At 26.9% G+C, this 22,166-nt stretch overlaps 1 protein-coding gene and 1 non-coding gene across 2 annotated transcripts in view; both read right to left on the bottom strand.

Moving 5' to 3' along the window:
- Positions 1 to 22,166, bottom strand: part of LOC139868462 (uncharacterized) — a 58,926-nt gene that overhangs the window by 491 nt on the left and 36,269 nt on the right. The window contains exons 2-3 of the mRNA XM_071856791.1: positions 522 to 745; positions 189 to 273 (exon numbers count right to left, since the gene is read on the bottom strand). Coding sequence (XP_071712892.1) covers positions 189 to 273; positions 522 to 745 — 309 coding nt within the window. The remainder of the gene's footprint in view (positions 1 to 188; positions 274 to 521; positions 746 to 22,166) is intronic.
- On the bottom strand, positions 19,736 to 19,842 carry LOC139869509 (small nucleolar RNA R71). Its single transcript, XR_011766115.1, has one exon. It is a non-coding gene; the product is annotated as a small nucleolar RNA R71 (small nucleolar RNA).

Here is a 22,166-nt window from a genome sequence, read left to right as displayed (position 1 = left end):
TGTGAGGGCGTGCCTCAAAATAAAAAACATCTTTATTGAAAACTGAAATATTACCATTTGGAAAAGCATACGAGTAACCAGATCATACAATCGTGCAGCTGAAATAATGTTCCTAGTTAAACTAGGTACATAATAACAATTATTTAATATTAAATGCAAGCCATTTGGTAATAATAGTTCATAAATGCCTATTGCTACGACCGCAACATGTGCTCCGTTGCCAACATGCAATACCAAATCGCCTGGTTTCAGCTTCTTAATCTTTCTTAGTCCCTGCACATTATTACAAATGTGAGTTACACAACCAGTATCAAATAACCATGAATTACTAGAGAAAGCAAATAGTTCTATCATATAGATACCTGAGGTGCTAGCATTGCTAGCCTTAGTATTTTTCAGCTCTGCAAGGTAAGTCGGGCAGTTTCGCTTCCAATGACCGATTTCTCCACAATGGAAATAAGTGGCATCTTTGGCAGGTTTTTCTTTCTTCTTGACAGAATCATTTAGGACAAACTTTTTGCCTTTGTATTGCCTTGACTCTTATGTTTGCTTTTACCTTTGCCTTTGGCTTGTGGCTTCTTGATTTTTCCTTCCCGAATCATGAGTACTTCAGAGGTTTTGGATGGAATATTCTTCTCGGCATTCTTAAGCATTAAATGCAACTCCGAGATAGATTTCTCCCAATTGTTCATATTGTAGTTCAAGACGAACTGATCATATGACTTTGGTAGTACAATGACCCGTCCTAATCCATAAGGACGAATACAATAACATATGATTACATCGCGAGGTATTTGACCTCTATATGATACATTTTACAAACATTGCATTTCTTTTTAAAAGACAAACTTTCTTTACATCAAAAATTGACGGCATGTATACCATTTCGTAATACATCCAACAATAATTGGCTTAATAATAATCTTGATGAACTCAACGACTCGAATGCAACATCTTTTGAAATATTTCATGAATGACTCCAAGTAATATCTCTAAAATGAGCAAATGCACAGCGGAAGATTTCTTTCATACCTGAGAATAACAACCCGAAAATTTTCGACTAAATTTAAACCTAACTTTTATATGATTTCGATGACTCACAAACAAATAATTCTAAATAAATATATAAACCTGAAATATAAAACGACTTAATTGTTATAACTAAAAATGTAAAAATTTATACAAGATAATATTGTTGTTATATTATTACTTTTATTATTATATTTAACGATATTATCATTATCATTTACAATTATCATTATCAGTATTGTCAAAAACAATACTATTATTAATATTGTTATTATTATTATCAAAATTATTATTATTATTATTATTATTTATCATCTATTATGATGGTTAGTAATATCATTAGCATAATATATATCGTTAACATTATTATTAGTATTATCGTTTAAGTCTTATCATTACTAATATTATTAATAGTATTATTATTATTGTTACTAATATTATTATTAACATTTGTATTAATTATTATTATTAATATAATCAATATTATTAATACAATCTTTTATTACTATCACTAATAACATTATTATTATCATTTTATTTTATCATTATTAACATAATTATTATTATTATTAGGATTATTATTATTACTATTAATATTATTATTATTTATATAATTATTAATTATTAATTAAATAAAAATGAAAAGATACAGATACCTAATTTAGGCATATCAATAACCTGCTTTTAATTTTTTAATCAATCGTGATCTATACTTTATATTTTTTTTTATCGTGATTACATACCTGCTTCCATTTTTTTTTATTTTTTTATCTGCTTTTTTATATATTTCTATTTGATCGTGATTATTTTTAAATCTGCTACTGGTCATGATTTTGTCTGCAATGAGTATATGTCGAACTCCATTGCTATAAAACAACAAAATAATCCAACATTATTGATAAACCCTGCTGTTGTTTGAAGAATTTAACAGAATTTATATATATATAATCAAAACCGTACCCTGTTCTTGACTTAAATTACCAAAACCTTGAATCCAATAAGTTTTAAAAATCTATAAATGTAGAGTTGTTAGTAATTATTCCTTCAAACTATCTTCAAAATCTTAAGTCTCAATTCCTAGTATCAAGTGGTAATTATAGTGTCAAAGTTATATTTTATAAAAGTCAACTAATGTTCTTCAATCAAATTCGTGTTATCTGTTATGATTTCAGATAAATTGAGGTTTGAGATAGTTTCTAGGAAAGATTTACAATCTTTTTAATGTTGGAATTACTAGGTAAAACGTTCTCGTATTCAAAATCAATAATTTTTTTTTTTAAGTTGCGAGCTGCAGTAGCAGCGGTTTTAAAAAAATTTTATTTTTTTTCCTGATTGATCAAGGTATCATCGAAGTACGTTTCTTTTTCAATTTTAAGTCTAAATTCAAACTAGTAATTGCTGTTATAATTATCTTGATCAACTGGTCGTTTGACTTTTTCATGAAGATGAAGTTGAGCACAAAATATAATACGGGTTAAATACATTTTGGAAAGAGAATAGTCAGGAAACACAGATTAGAGCAGATGGCTAAGGTGTTAGCGGGTTAACGTGAGGTCGCGAGTTCGAGTCCCGTCTTGGGCATTTTTTTTAAGAAAGCTTCCTAATGTAGTTTTCATTCTAATTATTATTATTATTATTAGTATTATTATTATTATTATTATTATTATTATTATTATTATTATTATTATTATTATTATTATTATTATTATTATTATTATTATTATTATTATTATTATTATCATTGTTATTATTATTGTTACTAGTATTTAAAAAGTATTACTAGTATTGTTATTATAATTATTAGTATTATCATTATTATTATTACTAATATTATATTACTAGTATTATAGTTATTATTATTATTACTAATAAAAATATTAGTTACCATTTATTATTATTTTCATAATTATAATTATCATTATTATTATTATTATTATTATTATTATTATTATTATTATTATTATTATTATTATTATTATTATTATTATTATTATTATTATTATAAGCATTATTATTATATCATTATTATTATCGTTATTAATACAAGTATCATTATTTTTAAATCTATCGATGTACCTAATATTATCGCTAAGAATATTATTAGTAGTATCATTATTATAAAAATTAACATTTTTATTAAAACTATCATTTCTAAGTATTATTATTATTACTACTACTACGATCATTATTATGGATATTACAAAAATTATAAATATCATTACTATTGAAAACATATAACATTTTAATTATTTCTATTATTAGTATTATAAGAACTTTTATTTTTACTATTATTATTATTATTATTATTATTATTATTATTATTATTATTATTATTATTATTATTATTATTATTATTATTATTATTATTATAATAATAATATTATTATTATTATTAAACATTATTATGATTAATATCATTTTTACTACTAGTATTATTATTATTGTTATTACAAAATAATACAACTCTTTATTCATTAACATTATTAATAATATTTTATTAAACAAATACTTATATATAGAATATAGATATATAAGTATATATAACGATTGAAATAATATATATAAACTTATTCGATTACGAGTATATGTGTTAATATATATACTTGATATAGGTTTGTGAATCCGAGGACAACTCTGCACTTGTTCAAGTGCCATCATACTCGTAAAATACGAAATACAGTAGCATGAGTTTTCATAGCCGGTTATGTCCGACTAAGTCCCTACAGTGATATTTTTAATTGCTCGTTAAATGCATTCCTAATTATTGGGGGTAGGCCTATCGGGAGTAACGTCCCCGATACATTTGACTAAGTCTTTGTATTACTTAATAATGAAATTAAACCGACAAGTATAGACATAACTTGTCATTGGGGCAAACTTTGAACGTTTAGTCTAAATACCATGAACTGGCATAACTTTTGGATCTGCGAGATCTACTTCTATATTAAATCTTGTGGTCTACATCTATTATTGAAATCATTATTTATGATTAACCTATGAACTCACTCAACCTCGTGTTGACACTTTAAAGCATGTTTATTCTCAGGTACTTAAGTATTGCTTCCGCTGTGTATTTGCTAATTGAAATCAACATTTCAAAAAGTCATTCATGGATAATTTGAAAGACTTACATTTGCTAATTTGATGATATTGTTTGCCATGCTTGGAGTCTTCATTACATATCATATAAATTAGAGACATTTAATGCATTGTTCATTAAATACATTGTAATCTATTTATCTTCCGCTGCAAAACTCAATAAACTCATATAGAGTCGTTCTCGTTTATACAATTGTAATTTGATATAATTAGTCACAAATACCCCAGACCCTATTTGGGGGTGTGACAGAGATTGGTATCAGAACAGTTTTGTTGTAGAGAATCAGGATTGCATTTTAAGTGTGCCTTATACAATTAGGTACCTTAGCAATGTAGGACTACAACTTTCCTTGACCGTAGTGCCTTTACTTGTTGCCTTTAACTTTTAAATGCTACACTATACTTTAGAAACTTTATTTATCTTAGAATGCCAAGCCAACCAAGGAACTCTGCTCACTTTCCTAAGTACTATCCAATTCCGCCACCGCATTTAAATGCAACACTATGATTTCAGAAATTCTTGACATTCCTATGTCATCTATCATGGTTTTGTGTATTATATATGTATTACCTGAAATATTATCCATGATTTTTGAAACTCCTATATTCGTTACTATTCATACTCAAACGTATATAACTCCCTGTTATATCACGTACCTATATGCCTTATGCCTATATGCATCGGTTTACGAACCGGAAAATGTCATTGGGTTATCACAGTATACGAATTGAAAGTCTTTAATCGAAAGATTATCAGATTACATACTTATCATTTTATGATCTTGACACGTCATACTGCCATTATTGGAGTATAGACACATCATATCTTATTATATATTATCATATCTATCTTAATAGACTTTGTCTAACACTTTTCCTAAATTTTCTCCGTAAATTACGGAAATCTTTTGCTATATACACATATTCAAGGAAACAAATATATCATTCAGTATTCAACAACTCATCTCATATCGAAATCCTTATCCGATCACGTAATATGGATTTCTCATCTGATTCCTCGAGCTCCAATGGCAGCGTAACCGGAACAAACGAACCAATCAGCCATCATCTATTCTGGATTAATTGGGGATGGGTTCGTAGTCGACTTAATCAATGGAGAAGTGAATAAGGAGATCCTTTCCACTCATCAAATTGCCCTATTGGCGAAGAACCAGAAGCACTTACCGGCGAACCCGTTCGGAACATTATTTTCACCCTCATTTCGAGGCAATTCACCACATTTAATCAAAGAAATCAAAAAAATTCTTAATTACTGGAGAATCAAATCTTATAAAGATTTCGAAGGTTTCTTTAAATCCCTTGAATTCTGGAAATCAACTTTAACTATGTCAAAAGTTAAGGCAAACATTTAATTTACTCAACTCACTCTTTTACGATAGCTTCGTTTATACTCTTCCTATAATCGAATCATTAAAATTATATTATTCAAAGGAGATAAAATTCTATTTTTCAACTCATATTCATCATTCTTGTTGTAAAGAATGACGATCTCTATCAAACTTCAAGACTATGATTTTCATGAACTCCTCTCTGTTTTGTCTGCCCTAATATTGTGGCATAAACGCTCAAAGTTTTAAATGAGCTCAATACTATTCATAACATATTTCATGTATCCAATTTACTGAAATGACTTGTATAACATCATCATTTTGAATGATCTCCGCATTAATAATAAAATGCACTTCATCGAAGAACCTATAGAATTTATGGATCGTATGATTTAAACGCTTGAAACAGAACAATATTCTATCCGTTGGAATTGACGCAAGGCCCCGAGCATACCTGGGAACGTGAAGACCAAATAAAACGTAAATGTCCTCGTCTATGTATGAACAACGTCGATTAATTGCAACAACTAAATTTTGGGACGAAATTTCTTTTAACGGGTAGGTACTATAACAACCCGAAATTTTTTGACTAAATTTAAACCTAACTTTTATATGATTTCGATGACTCACAAACAAATAATTCTAAATAAATATATAAACCTGAAATATAAAACGACTTAATTGTTATAACTAAAAATGTAAAACTTTATACAAGATAATATTGTTGTTATATTATTACTTTTATTATTATATTTAACGATATTATCATTATCATTTACAATTATCATTATCAGTATTTTCAAAAACAATACTATTATTAATATTGTTATTATTATTATCAAAATTATTATTATTATTATTTATCATCTATTATGATGGTTAGTAATATCATTAGCATAATATATATCGTTAACATTATTATTAGTATTATCGTTTAAGTCTTATCATTACTAATATTATTAATAGTATTATTATTATTGTTACTAATATTATTATTAACATTTGTATTAATTATTATTATTAATATAATCAATATTATTAATACAATCTTTTATTACTATCACTAATAACATTATTATTATCATTTTATTTTATCATTATTAACATAATTATTATTATTATTAGGATTATTATTATTACTATTAATATTATTATTATTTATATAATTATTAATTATTAATTAAATAAAAATGAAAAGATACAGATACCTAATTTAGGCATATCAATAACCTGCTTTTAATTTTTTAATCAATCGTGATCTATACTTTATATTTTTTTATCGTGATTACATACCTGCTTCCATTTTTTTTATCTGCTTTTTTATATATTTCTATTTGATCGTGATTATTTTTAAATCTGCTACTGGTCACGATTTTGTCTGCAAAGAGTATATGTCGAACTCCATTGCTATAAAATAACAAAACAATCCAACATTATTGATAAACCCTGTTGTTGTTTGAAGAATTTAACAGAATTTGTATATATATAATCAAAACCGTACCCTGTTCTTGACTTAAATTACCAAAACCTTGAATCCAATAAGTTTAAAAAATATATAAATGTAGAGTTGTTAGTAATTATTCCTTCAAACTATCTGCAAAATCTTAAGTCTCAATTCCTAGTATCAAGTGGTAATTATAGAGTCAAAGTTATATTTTATAAAAGTCAACTAATGTTCTTCAATCAAATTAGTGTTATCTGTTATGATTTCAGTTAAATTGAGGTTTGAGATAGTTTCTAGGAAAGATTTACAATTTTTTTCATGTTGGAATTACTAGCTAAAACGTTGTCGTATTCAAAATCAATAAATAAAAAAAATTAAAGTTGCGAGCTGCAGTAGCAGCGGTTTTAAAAAAAAAATTTATTTTTTTTCTGATTGATCAAGGTATCATCGAAGTACGTTTCTTTTTCAATTTTAAGTCTAAATTCAAACTAGTAATTGTTGTTATAATTATCTTGATCAACTGGTCGTTTGACTTTTTCATGAAGATGAAGTTGAGCACAAAATATAATACGGGTTAAATAAATTTTGGAAAGAGAATAGTCAGGAAAAACAGATTAGAGCAGATGGCTAAGGTATTAGCGGGTTAGCGTGAGGTCGCGAGTTCGAGTCCCGTCTTGGGCATTTTTTTTAAGAAAGCTTCCTAAGGTAGTTTTCATTCTAATTATTATTATTATTATTATTATTATTATTATTATTATTATTATTATTATTATTATTATTATTATTATTATTATTATTATTATTATTGTTGTTACTAGTATTTAAAAAGTATTACTAGTATTGTTATTATAATTATTAGTATTATCATTATTATTATTACTAATATTACTAGTATTATAGTAATTATTATTATTATTACTAATAAAAATATTAGTTACCATTTATTATTATTTTCATAATTATAATTATCATTATGATTATGATTATTATTATTATTATTATTATTATTATTATTATTATTATTATTATTATTATTATTATTATTATTATTATAAGCATTATTATTATATCATTATTATTATCGTTATTAATACAAGTATCATTATTTTTAAATCTATCGATGTACCTAATATTATCGCTAAGAATATTATTAGTAGCATCATTATTATAAAAATTAACATTTTTATTAAAACTATCATTTCTAAGTATTATTATTATTACTACTACTATGATTATTATTATGGATATTACAAAAATTATAAATATCTTTACTATTGAAAACATATAACATTTTAATTATTTCTATTATTAGTCTTATAAGAACTTTTATTTTTACTATTATTATTATTATTATTATTAAACATTATTATGATTAATATCATTTTTACTACTAGTATTATTATTATTATTGTTATTACAAAATAATACAACTCTTTATTCATTAACATTATTAATAATATTTTATTAAACAAATACTTATATATAGAATATAGATATATAAGTATATATATACTGAAATATATAACGATTGAAATAATATATATATAAACTTATTCGATTACGAGTATATGTGTTAATATATATACTTGATATAGGTTCGTGAATCAGAGGACAACTCTGCACTTGTTCAAGTGCCATCATACTCGTAAAATACGAAATACAGTATCATGAGTTTTCATAGCTCCCTTTTTATATATTTTTGGGCTGAGAATAAATGCGCAACTTTTATAACTGTTTTATACGTTGGACACAAGTACCAACTGTTAAACTATGTTATACCCGGCTATGTCCGACTAAGTCCCTACAGTGATATTTTTAATTTCTCGTTAAATGCATTCTTAATTATTGGGGGTAGGCCTATGGGGAGTAACGTCTCCGATACATTTGACTAAGTCTTTGTATTACTTAATAATGAAATTAAACTAACAAGTATAGACAAAACTTGTCATTGGGGAAAACTTTGAACGTTTAGTCTAAATATCACGAACTGGCATAACTTTTGGATCTGCGAGATCTACTTCTATATTAAATCTTGTGGTCTACATCTATTACTGAAATCATTATTTATGATAAAGCTATGAACTCACTCAACCTCATGTTAACACTTTAAAGCATGTTTATTCTCAGGTACTTAAGTATTGCTTCCGCTGTGTATTTGCTAATTGAAAGCAACATTTCAACAAGTCATTCATGGATAATTTGAAAGACTTGCATTTGCTAATTTGATGATGATTGCTTGCCATGCTTGGAGTCTTCATTACATATCATATCAATTAAAGACATTTAATGCATTGTTCATTAAATACATTGTAATCTATTTATCTTCCGCTGCAAAACTCAATAAAATGTCTCATATAGAGTCGTTCTCGTTTATACAATTGTGATTTGATATAATTAGTCACAAATACCCCAGGCCCTATTTGGGGGTGTGACACCTGAGAATAAACATGCTTTCAAGTGTCAACTAAAAGGTTGGTGAGTTCATTAGTTTATCGAAATCAATAATTTCCATCATTTTAATAGACCACAAGATTTTCATTTTTCCATAAATACACATCTCTTATCAGGTATTTCGCAAACTGCATAGAGATAAAAATCATTCATATGGATTGAACACCTGATAATCGATCTTAACAAGATGCATAAAGATCCCCATCATTCCGGGACAACTTCGGACATGATAAATTCGCCATCATTTCGGGACAACTTCGGACATGATAAATTCGCCATCATTCCGGGACAACTTCGGACATGATAAGTTCGCCATCATTCCGGGACAACTTCGGACATGATAAATTCGAAGTACTAAAGCATCCGGTACTTTGGATGGAGCTTGTTGGGCTCAATAGATCTATCTTTAGGATTCGCGTCAATTAGGGTGTCTGTTACCTAATTCTTAGATTACCGGACTAAAAGGGGCATATTCGATTTCGATAATCCAACCATAGAATGTAGTTTCGATTACTTGTGTCTATTTCGTAAAACATTTATAAAAGCAGCGCATGTATTCTCAGTCCCAAAAATATATGTTGCAAAAGCATTTAAAAAGGGAGTAATGAAACTAACAATACAATATTTTGTAGTAAAAATATTCATACGACGATACTGCACAATGCAGGGTTGGCCTCGGATTCACGAACCTATATCATTCATATATGTATTAAAACATATTCTTGTAATCGAACAAATATTTATATTATTATTAGTGAAAATTTTTATATTAATAACTTATATATTTAATATATTTTTATATAACTATTATCCATCATTAATAATAAAACTGTATATTAAAGTTTATATATATATGATAAAAATATATATGCATATATTTAATTGATAGATTTTATATATAGCTTAATTAATACCTTTTTAATAATAAAAATATAGTGTAATGTATTTTTATAAAAAAAATATCTATTTGTAATAATATTGATAGTTTTGGTAATAACAAAATAATAATTTTAGTAAGAATGATAAAAATGACAATTAAGTTTAATATTAATAATACTAATAATCAAATTAATAATAATAATGATAATATTAATAATCATACTTATGTTATTAATAATAATAATAATAATACTAATAATAATAAAATGATACAAATTCTCATTTTAATGATAATAATAATAAATTTTTTTATTACTTTCATAATAATAATAATAATCATAATCATAATCATAATGATGATAAAAATTCTAAATTGTTAAAATTTCTAATAATGATATTATTATTACTTATAATAATACTAATTATAATGGTTATAATACTTATATATATAATAGTAATAATGATAATTTTAACACTAATAATAACATAACAATAACAATAATAACCATAATAATAATAATACTAGTAATAATAATAATAATAATAATAATAATAATAATAATAATAATAATAATAATAATAATAATAATAATAATAATAATAATAATAATAACAATAATAATAATAAGAATAATAATAATAATAATAATAATAATAATAATAATAATAATAACAATGATAATAAATAAGAATATGCTACCTTCCAAATAAGCTTTAAAAAAAAAAACCAACGCCACCCGGGCTCGAACTCAAGACCTCCCGCTAACCAAACACCCCTCTAACCGTTGCTCTGCCTTGTGTCTTTCTGTTTTAGTTCATAACCCATTAATATTTAACAAAATTATTTGTGTTATCTTCTTCCTCTTCTTAACTCAAACGGCCAGTTCAATATCAATTATAACAGCAATATAAGAACTTGATTTATACATGAAGTTGAAACATAATCGACCTAATTTGAATTCTTGTGATCAACAGATTAAAAATAAAGACAGAAATATTTATACAGCAACAAAAACAGTTCGCGAAGAACACAATTTGACTCAAACTTGATTTTGAAATTAAGGTCGTTTTAGACTTAGATTCCTTCATGAAAAAGATGTTAAATCTTCATTAGAAACTTTAGGGACCATCAATTTAATTCAAATCGAAACAGAAAGTTTGAATTTGGCTGAAGAACATATGTTGACTTTTTGATACGTAAACTTTGACTCGACAATTCGAAATCGATAGATAAAATTGGACCTTGAGAATTTGCAGGTAGTTTAAACGAAGGTTTTCTAATATAACTGCATTTATACATTTTGAATTTCATAAGAAATCGGGCTATTGGAGAAATTGGTCAAGAACAGAGGTATTTAGCTGGGTGTCGTTTGAATCTGTTTAATTCAATCGAATTAAACAATTACAATTAATAAATGATAGTAATGGTGAAAAAACTGAATGGTTTATGTCTAATAATGTGAGTAATCTACTTGTTTTATACAGAAATTTGGTTCGACAGGTAGAATAAAGCAGAAGAATAAAACAAACGAAAAAAAATAAAAACAGATATCAACTTGCAACTGAATTTGGATTATGTAGTGACCCGGAAATTTTTGACCAAATTTAAACTTAATCTTTATATGATTTTGATACGATAAGCAAAGTATGTAATGTTGAGTCTAGTAAATTTTGAAACGATGATCATATATTCAATTGACCTTCGACCACTCCCGATGATTCACGAACAATTATGTGTAAATAAATTATGTAAATATATATGTATAAACAAATGCTATACATAAGTAATATTATATATATTGTAATTTATAAATATTAGAGATTCAATAAATTATATAATTGATAAATAGGATATAATAAATGGTAATATATTATATTACATGTTAAAAATTATAATTGTATTATTAATATTATTATCATTATTTTTTTATTGTATCATTATTATTAATGTATATATATATATATATATATATATATATATATATATATATATATATATATATATATATATATATATGAATTTTTTATAAGTAAAAGTTGCTATATCATTAATATTATTTATATTATCATTAATAAAATTAATAATGACTAATAACATTAGTAGTACTATTAATAATATTAATACTTTTATTATTGTGATCTTCATTAAAATCAGTATTTATTTATATCATTATAGATAACTTATAGATATGAAATTCATTGCATCTAAATTGTTATCTTTACTAATAATATTATTATTCTCATTTCTATTATCAGAATTGACATTTAATATAAATATCAGTGTTATCATTTATACGAAAAAGTACATAAATAAAAAAAATAAAATAAAATAAAATTGATACAATGGTTTTGCTTTATTGTTATTATTAAACTTATTATTGATATCATTATTATTACTCTTATTAATATTGTTAATAATACTATTATTCTTAATATTAGTAATATTATCAATTTTATTATGGTTATTGAAAAATAATACCATTTATTACTAAAATCATTAATAAATATATCATTATTAATTATTTATTAATTTCCAGTAATATAATAACTAATATTATTAATATAATTATTAATTATTAATATTTATTATATTAATTATATAAAATAATTATAGTACGAATTGGTTAATGGTATCTATCCAGCTTTGTTGAAATTTGTTACTTGCCTCCACCAGTTGAAAATCAAACCCAGTATATAGCCAAAAACCAGTACAAGTTTAATTTTCCATTTTATCTTTATCTGTTTAATTTTTTCTTCCTTTATATTTTTATATTATTTCTTCTGTCCTTGTGTTAGACCTGTCGACGGAACCAGTGGTTTAAAATTGATCAAATTCATTGTTAAGTGTTAATATTTCAACACACTTCTGCAATTGAAGAGCAAACATTTTTTTTTTTTTTCACAGCTCAAAAACTCTGTTGCATAACTTTTTAGCAAAAGCTCGATTTAGCATTAATCTTCAAAATCTAAAAATGCAATTAGATTAGGATTCATCTAGTTAAACTATCTACAAAGTTTCAACGTCTAATTTTAATTATCGAATTTCAATTTTGCAGTCAAACTTTAATATTCAAAAGTCAAACGGTAGTTCTTAAATCGAATTCGAGCTTTCTATTATGAATTAAGTTAAATTGATAATTTGTAAAGCTTCTAGGAGTAATTTTAAACACCTTTCGTGTTCAAGGTTTTGTCCAAAACAACTTCTGATGCGAAATCAATTTTTTTTATATTTATTGAAGCAGCGACGAAACAGTTGCTGTTCTTTTTTTGTTTTTTTTTTTTTTGTTTTTGTTTTTGTGTATCTATTGAATTAATGTTCCAAATATAAGTCGTATTAACTAAGGTTCAATCTTTTAAATCTTGTTTTAAAAATTTGTTCGATGATGTTGGAACCTCTGGTCGATTTAGAAGATGAAGAAGGAGAGAAATAGGAATAAATAAGATACGGGTTAATTATAAATGTTTTCTGTATTATTTCGGAAATTGGGCATAGCCCATCTGGTTATAAGGATTGATGGGTGTTCGAGGGGTCGGGGGTTCGAGTCTCGGCTTGGACAGTTTCTTATTCTTTTTGGAGTCTTGAAGGTAGTTCATTTATCAAGTTATTATTATTATTATTAATTATATTATTATTATTAATATTAATATTATTATTATTGTTCTAATTATTATTATTGTTGTATTTAGTATTAAAAGTATTATTATTATAAGTAATATTAGTAATATGGTTAATATGAGTATTAGTAGTATTATTAAGTAATAATATTATTATTATTAGTATTATAAAACTTATTAACATCACTATCAATTTTATAAATGTTATCATTAAAATTATCAAAAATATCGATATTATTATTGCTATTAAAAGTATGATAATTATTATTATTAACAGATGTGTTATTATTATTATTATGATTAGGATCATTATTATTAACATTATTATGAAGATAATACAAGTTATCATTATTTTCATTAATATTAAGTATTAGTAACACTCTTATAACTATTAGTATTATTATTAACAATATCAATATTATTATTAATATTATCATTTTTAATAAAGTTATGCTTATTATTATTAGTAAATCGTTATTATCGAAACTATCATTTTTAAGCAAATAAATATTTTGTACATAAAATATATTTATTATATATACTATATTTATATTAAAACTACACATAACTATATATATAAAACCTACTAAAATTATTTATATAAACACTTACAAACAACAAATTATCGATTTTTAAATATAACATTAAACAAGTATGTATATGAATATATTAATATAACTATAAAAATATTAACCATTTGAATGTACATACAAAATTAAAAATATATGTTATTAATATAAAATTAATGTAATTAATAAATTTATATATATATATATATATATATATATATATATATATATATATATATATATATATATATATATATATATATATATATATATATATATATATATATATATTCATTCGAATACAATTAGATATATTAATAAATATACAATTGATATAGGTTCGTGAATCCGAGGCCAACCCTGCATTGTTCAGTTGTTAAATATCGTTATATGTATTTTTACTACAAAATACATTATGGTGAGTTTCATTTACCTTTTTACCCTTTATATTTTTGGGCTGAGAATACATGCACAATTTTTATAAATGTTTTACGAAATAGACACAAGTAATCGAAACTACATTATATGGTTGAATGATCGAAATCGAATATGCCCCTTTTTAGTCTGGTAATCTAAGAATTAGGGAACAGACACCCTAATTGACGCGAATCCTAAAGATAGATCTATCGGGCCCAACAAGCCCCATCTAAAGTACCGGATGCTTTAGTGTTTCGAAATTTATATCATGTCTGAAGGAGGATCCTAGAATGATGGGGATATTCTTATATGCATATGTGAATGTCGGTTACCAGGTGTTCAATCCATATGAATGATATTTTTGTCTCTATACATGGGACGTATGTTTATGAGATATGGAAATATGAAATCTTGTGATCTATTAAAATGATGGAAATGATTATTTATGTTAAACTAATGAACTCACCAACCTTTTGGTTGACACTTTAAAGCATGTTTATTTTCAGGTATGAAAGAAATCTTCCGCTGTGCATTTGATCATTTTAAAGATATTACTTGGAGTTATTCATGACATATTTCAAAAGACATTGCATTCGAGTCGTTGAGTTCTTCAAGATTATTATTAAGTCAATTATAGTTGGATATATTATGAAATGGTATGCGTGCCGTCAACTTTCGATGTAAAGCAAGTTTTTCTTTTAAAAACGAATGCAATTTTTGTAAAATGTATCATATAGAGGTCAAGTACCTCACGATGTAATTAACTATTGTGAATCGTTTGTAATCGATATGGACTTCGTCCAGATGGATTAGGACGGGTCGCTTCAGTTGGTATCAGAGCGGTGGTCTTAGCGAACCAGGTCTTGCATTAGTGAGTCTAACTGATAATGCTAAAAACGAACATATATTTCATAGCATTATCCCTCAAGAAAGACAAGCTTTTAGTTGCAATTGTTCTATTTACAAGTGATTTTCGTTTAAATAATAAAAGGTGAAGACAAAAGACAGATTCGACGAATTGAAGACGCAAACGACCAAAAAGCTAAAAAGTACAAAGTACAATCAAAGAGGTTCCAATTATTGATAAGAAACGTCTCAAAATTACAAGAGTACAAGACGCGAAACGAAAAGTACAAGATATTAAAATATACGAAAGGACGTTCGAAAATCCGGAACCGGGACCAGAGTCAATTCTCAACGCTCGACGCAACGGACTAAAAATTACAAGTCAACTATGCACATGAATATAATATAATATATAATTAATTCTTAAAATTAATATATATATTATATTATATTATAAATCTGTCAGCAAGCTAGGAGCCAAGCTTGTGTGAGCTGGAATCCACAGCTCCGCACTCGCGGAGCCCAAAAAGTCAAAAATCCACCTTTAAAAGGCCGAGCATTCGGCCGAATTTTTTACACATCTTTTTCTCATTCACTCATATGTAAACGTGTATATATATATATATATATATATATATATTAATTTTAATTTTAATTTTAAATTCTAATAATAAGGGTATGTTAGCGAATGTTGTAAGGGTGTAAGTCGAAATTCTGTCCGTGTAACGCTACGCTATTTTTAATCATTGTAAGTCATGTTCAACCTTTTTACATTAATGTCTCGTAGCTAAGTTATTATTATGCTTATTTAAAATGAAGTAAATATGATGTTGGGCTAATTACTAAAATTGGGTAATTGGGCTTTGTACCATAATTGGGGTTTGGACAAAAGAACGACACTTGTGAAAATTAGACTATGGGCTATTAATGGGCTTTATATTTGTTTAACTAAATGATAGTTTGTTAATTTTAATATAAAGATTTACAATTGGACATACCTATAAATAACCATATACACTCGATCGGACACGATGGGCGGGATATTTATATGTACGAATAATCGTTCATTTAACCGGACACGGGAATGGATTAATAGTCACTAGAATTATTAAAATAGGGGTGAAATTATGTACAAGGACACTTGGCATAATTGTTAACAAAGTATTAAAACCTTGGGTTACACGCAGTCAATAACCTGGTGTAATTATTAAACAAAGTATTAAAATCTTGTTACAGTTTAAGTCCCCAATTAGTTAGAATATTTGACTTCGGATATAAGGATAATTTGACGAGGACACTCGCACTTTAAATTTATGACCGATGGACTGTTATGGACAAAAACCAGACGGACATATTGGATAATTCAGGACAAAGGACAATTAACCCATGGGCATAAAACTAAAATCAACACGTCAAACATCATGATTACGGAAGTTTAAATAATCATAATTCCTTTATTTTCATATTTAATTGCACTTCTAATTATTGCATTTTTATTTATTGTTATTGTATTTAATTGCACTTTTAATTATCGTAATTTTTAATTATCGCAAGTTTATTTTATCACACTTTTATTTATTGCAATTTCATTATTGTAATTTACTTTACGCTTTAAATTAAGTCTTTTATTTATTTAATATTTTACATTAGGTTTTAACTGCGACTAAAGTTTTAAAAATCGACAAACCGGTCATTAAACGGTAAAAACCCCCTTTATAATAATAATATTACTTATATATATTTGTATTTTTTATAAATTAAAACTAATATAGCGTTAAGCTTTGTTTAAAAGATTCCCTGTGGAACGAACCGGACTTACTAAAAACTACACTACTGTACGATTAGGTACACTGCCTATAAGTGTTGTAGCAAGGTTTAGGTATATCCATTCTATAAATAAATAAATATCTTGTGTAAAATTGTATCGTATTTAATAGTTTTTCCTAGTAAAATATAAGCTATTTCGTACCCCACCTCGCACACATCAAGTATTTTTGGCGCCGCTGCCGGGGAACTAAAACGCCGAAAGCGCAACGCTAATGATATAAAAAATATATATATAATTTTGTAAAAGTTTTTAATAAGTTCTTCGTATAAAAATATAAGTTTTTAAAAATATAAAAATATAAAAATACAAAAAGAGTTGTTAAAAAATATATAAATTTAAAAAGTATTTTTATTTTTGAGTTTAAATATAAGTATTTTATTGTTTTATAGAAATATTTAGTTATATTTTATATATATATTTTATTAAACAGAAAAACAAAATAAATAAAAAAAAAACCTGTCGAACGAAACCAGCCTGTCATTTGAATTTGCATTCTCCGCGACTCGCGGAGTTTGTTGCCAGCTAGGCACCGCACTCGCGGAGTTTAACCTGACGCGCCTGACATAATCCTAATCGCATTAATTACGGAGTATTATTAATTATTATTATTAATAAACCCTAAATTAGTTTAATTATTATTATTATTTAGTTTAAGTTTTTTAAATTAATTAATAATATTAAATTATAATTAGTTTTATTTGTATATAAAAAATTAATAATTTTATAAAATAAATAATATAAAATAATATTTTTATAAAAATTGTACACTTTATCAATTTTAAGCCTATTTTTATTTTTGTAACTTTTTAATCGTTTATTCGTAATATTTATATTTTTCGCTCGTATCTAATTTTAAGTTCTAGTTTTTGCCGTAGCTTATTATTATTTTTAGATTTTTAGGCTTTGCCATAAAATCCCTTAAGTGCTTATTCCTTAGATTAAGATTTAGGTGCTTTAGAATTTTGAGACGCCGTTTCAAAGCGCTACTTTCTTATTTTTATTTTTCGACGCCTTTTACCTATGTATCAATTATCACTCCAATTAGTAATCTCAATTAGCAATTTTAATTTTAAGTTAGTGATAATAATAAGGTTGGGTTAGTCAAGTGTTTTAAAGTTTTATAAGTCACTCTTTTTCTTTCTTATTTCTCCAATTTTAATTTTAATTCCGACACGCTCTTTTTCTTTCTTATTTCTCGTCATTCTAGTTTTTAGGACTTAGAATTTTCTCTATTTCTTATCTAAAACTTCTTAAAATTACGAAAATTTATTTTAAGTGGTTAAATTGATAGACATCAAAATTTTCTGGTTCGTAGTAATAGTTGGATTTGTACGTGGACCGGGTTATTGGAGCCAAACAGTACTCAATTATATTGAGACCAAACGAATCATGCCCCTCTGCTGCATCTTTTGGCTATTCGAAATGTGGGCAAAATCAGAAAAGTCTATTAATTGGATAACTTATATAATTTTTCTTTCCTTTTAAAAACTAATAGGATATTCAGTGAATGCACCGAGCAAGACGTTCACCACCTTTTGTACGTTCACCACCTGTAACCAGATCAAGACATCTAGCAAATATTGTCGCCGTTGATTTTTCTTTAGAATCGTCATCCAGTTGACCAAGTACTCCAATTCAAATTTCCGATAATCCATTTTTTGAACCCAACCTCACAATTGAGAATCCGGAGAATATTCAGGGACAATTCATAGATCCTGAACCATTAATTTTTCCTTCGGAACCACCAATCATTCAAACAGAGATTGTTGAGGAACGAACCATTAAATCAGAATCCTCTAGTGATTCAGATTCAACAAATTCAATAATGGAGAATCTGGAACCTCTAAGTATGGAAGACCGAATGAGAGCTAAACGCACTGGCCAAGGTTACGCAATTACTCATCCAGACATTAATGCGCCAGATTATGAAATCAAAGGATAAATTCTACACATGGTGACTAATCAATGCCAATTTAGTGGTGCGCCGAAGGAAGATCCAAATGAACATCTTCGTACCTTTAATAGGATCTGTACACTATTTAAAATAAGAGAAGTTGAGCATGAACAGATATATCTCATGTTATTTCCCTGGACTTTAAAGGGAGAAGCCAAAGATTGGTTGGAATCATTACCTGAAGGGGCGATTGATACATGGGACGTTTTAGTTGAAAAATTTCTTAAACAATTCTTTCCGGCATCTAAAGCCGTAAGACTTCAAGGAGAAATTGTTACATTCACACAAAAAACGAATGAAACTCTATATGAGGCGTGGACAAGATTTGGAAAGTTATTAAGAGGATGTCCGCAACATGGTTTAGACACCTGTCAAATAGTACAAATATTCTACTAAGGATGCGACATCACTACAAGGAAAGACATCGATATAGCAGCTGGTGGCTCTATTATGAAGAAAACAGAAACTGATGCTTATAAAATTATTGATAACACTGCTTCCCACTCACATGAGTGGCACCAAGAAAAAGATATCGTTAGATCATCTAAAGCAGCTAGAGCCGATTCTAGCCATGACTTAGATTCCATTTCAGTAAAGATAGATGCTGTCGAGAGACGAATGGAAAAGATGACTAAGGATATACACTCAATACGAATTAGTTGTGAGCAGTGTGGAGGACCACATTTGACAAAAGATTGTCTCAGTATTGAACTAACAATGGAACAAAGAGAGAATATTTCATACATAAACCAAAGGCCTGGAAATAATTATCAGAATAATTATCAACCGCCAAGACCGATTTACAATCAAAACCAAAATTATAACCGAAATGTTCCATACAACAATCAACAAGGTCCTAGCAATCAACAAGTATCCAATAATACTTACAACCAGCAAAGACCTAATTTTCAAAACAAACCACCATAACCCGATGATAAAAAGCCGAATTTAGAAGATATGATGATGAAGCTAGTTGAAACTCAAACACAGTTTTTCACATCTCAAAAATAAATCAATGAACAAAATGCTCAAGCATTTAGAAATCAACAAGCTTCTATTCAAAATTTGGAACAAGAAGTAAGTAACCTAGCAAGGTTAATAGGTGAAAGAAAACCGGGAAGTTTACCTAGTGATACAAATGCTAACCCCCGGAATGAAATAGCTAAAGCCATTACCACAAGAAGTGGTATTACACTTAAACCACCTGAAATACCTGTAACTTCTGATAAAGCTATTCCTACTCCACAAGAACCACAACCTGAACAAGATAAGGAAAAACAACCGGTAGTTGAAAAGGTTAATGAAGATAACACAGTTAAGGTTAAACCTTATGTTAAACCATACCAACCACCACTTCCTTACTCGAGTAAAATGAAAAAAGAGAAACTTGAAGCCGAGCAATCCAAATTCTTGGATATGTTTAAACAAATAAATGTCAATCTTCCTTTCATTGATGTGATTTCAGGAATGCCTAGATATGCTAAATTTCTGAAAGATCTAATCTCAAATAGAAAGAAAATGGAAGAACTCTCGACCGTTACTATGAATGCTAATTGTTCAGCAGTGCTGTTGAATAAGATACCAGAAAAATTATCAGATCCAGGAAGTTTCACAATTCCATGTTTTCTGGGTAGTCTTAGTTCAATAGAAGCATTGGCATATTTAGGTGCTAGTATAAATTTAATGCCGTATTCACTATACACTAAACTAGACCTTGGAGAATTGAAACCAACACGAATAAGCATACAACTAGCCGATCGATCAATAAAATATCCTAGAGGGATAATGGAGAACATGCTAGTTAAAGTTGGTACTTTAGTATTTCCAGTAGATTTTGTTGTTCTGGACATGGAAGAAGATTCTCAAGTTCCTCTCATATTAGGAAGACCATTCTTAAACACGGCTAAAGCAATGATAGACGTGTTTGGTAAGAAATTGACCCTAAGTATAGAGGACGAGAGTGTTACCTTTTCAGTTGATAGAGCAATGCAACAACTGCAATCTGCAGATGATACATGCTATTATATTCAAACTATAGATTCACATGCAGAATTGTTAGAAGAATTTTTAGAATTACAAGGAATAGGAGAATGTTCTTTAGGAGAAGGAACTGAATCAATTGATGAAACTGAAATGTTAGCTACACTTATGGCTAATGGATATGAACCAACAACAGAAGAAATTCAAATGCTAAAAGAAGAAGACAGATATCGATATAAATCATCGATAGAAGAACCTCCGACATAAGAGTTAAAGCCACTTCCAAACCATTTGGAATATGCTTATTTACATGGTGAATCTGAATTACCTGTAATAATATCATCTTCTCTTACTGAAAATGAGAAATCACAACTCATTTCTGTGCTAAAAGCTCATAAACCAGCTATTGCATGGAAAATTCATGATATTAAAGGAATAAGTCCTTCGTATTGCACACATAAAATCCTTATGGAAGAAGGTCATAAAACGTATGTGCAACGCCAACGAAGACTAAATCCTAATATGCAAGATGTTGTTAAAAAAGAAATTATTAAACTGCTTGATGCAGGTTTAATTTATCCAATTTCTGATAGTCCATGGGTAAGCCCAGTTCAATGCGTGCCTAAGAAGGGTGGCATGATTGTCATCACAAATGAGAAAAATGAGCTTATTCCTACTAGGACTGTAACAGTATGGCGTGTTTGTA

This window comes from Rutidosis leptorrhynchoides, chromosome 9, assembly GCF_046630445.1.
Source record: "Rutidosis leptorrhynchoides isolate AG116_Rl617_1_P2 chromosome 9, CSIRO_AGI_Rlap_v1, whole genome shotgun sequence".
Lineage (NCBI taxonomy): Eukaryota > Viridiplantae > Streptophyta > Magnoliopsida > Asterales > Asteraceae > Rutidosis > Rutidosis leptorrhynchoides.
This window is presented reverse-complemented; position numbering and strand designations above follow the sequence as displayed.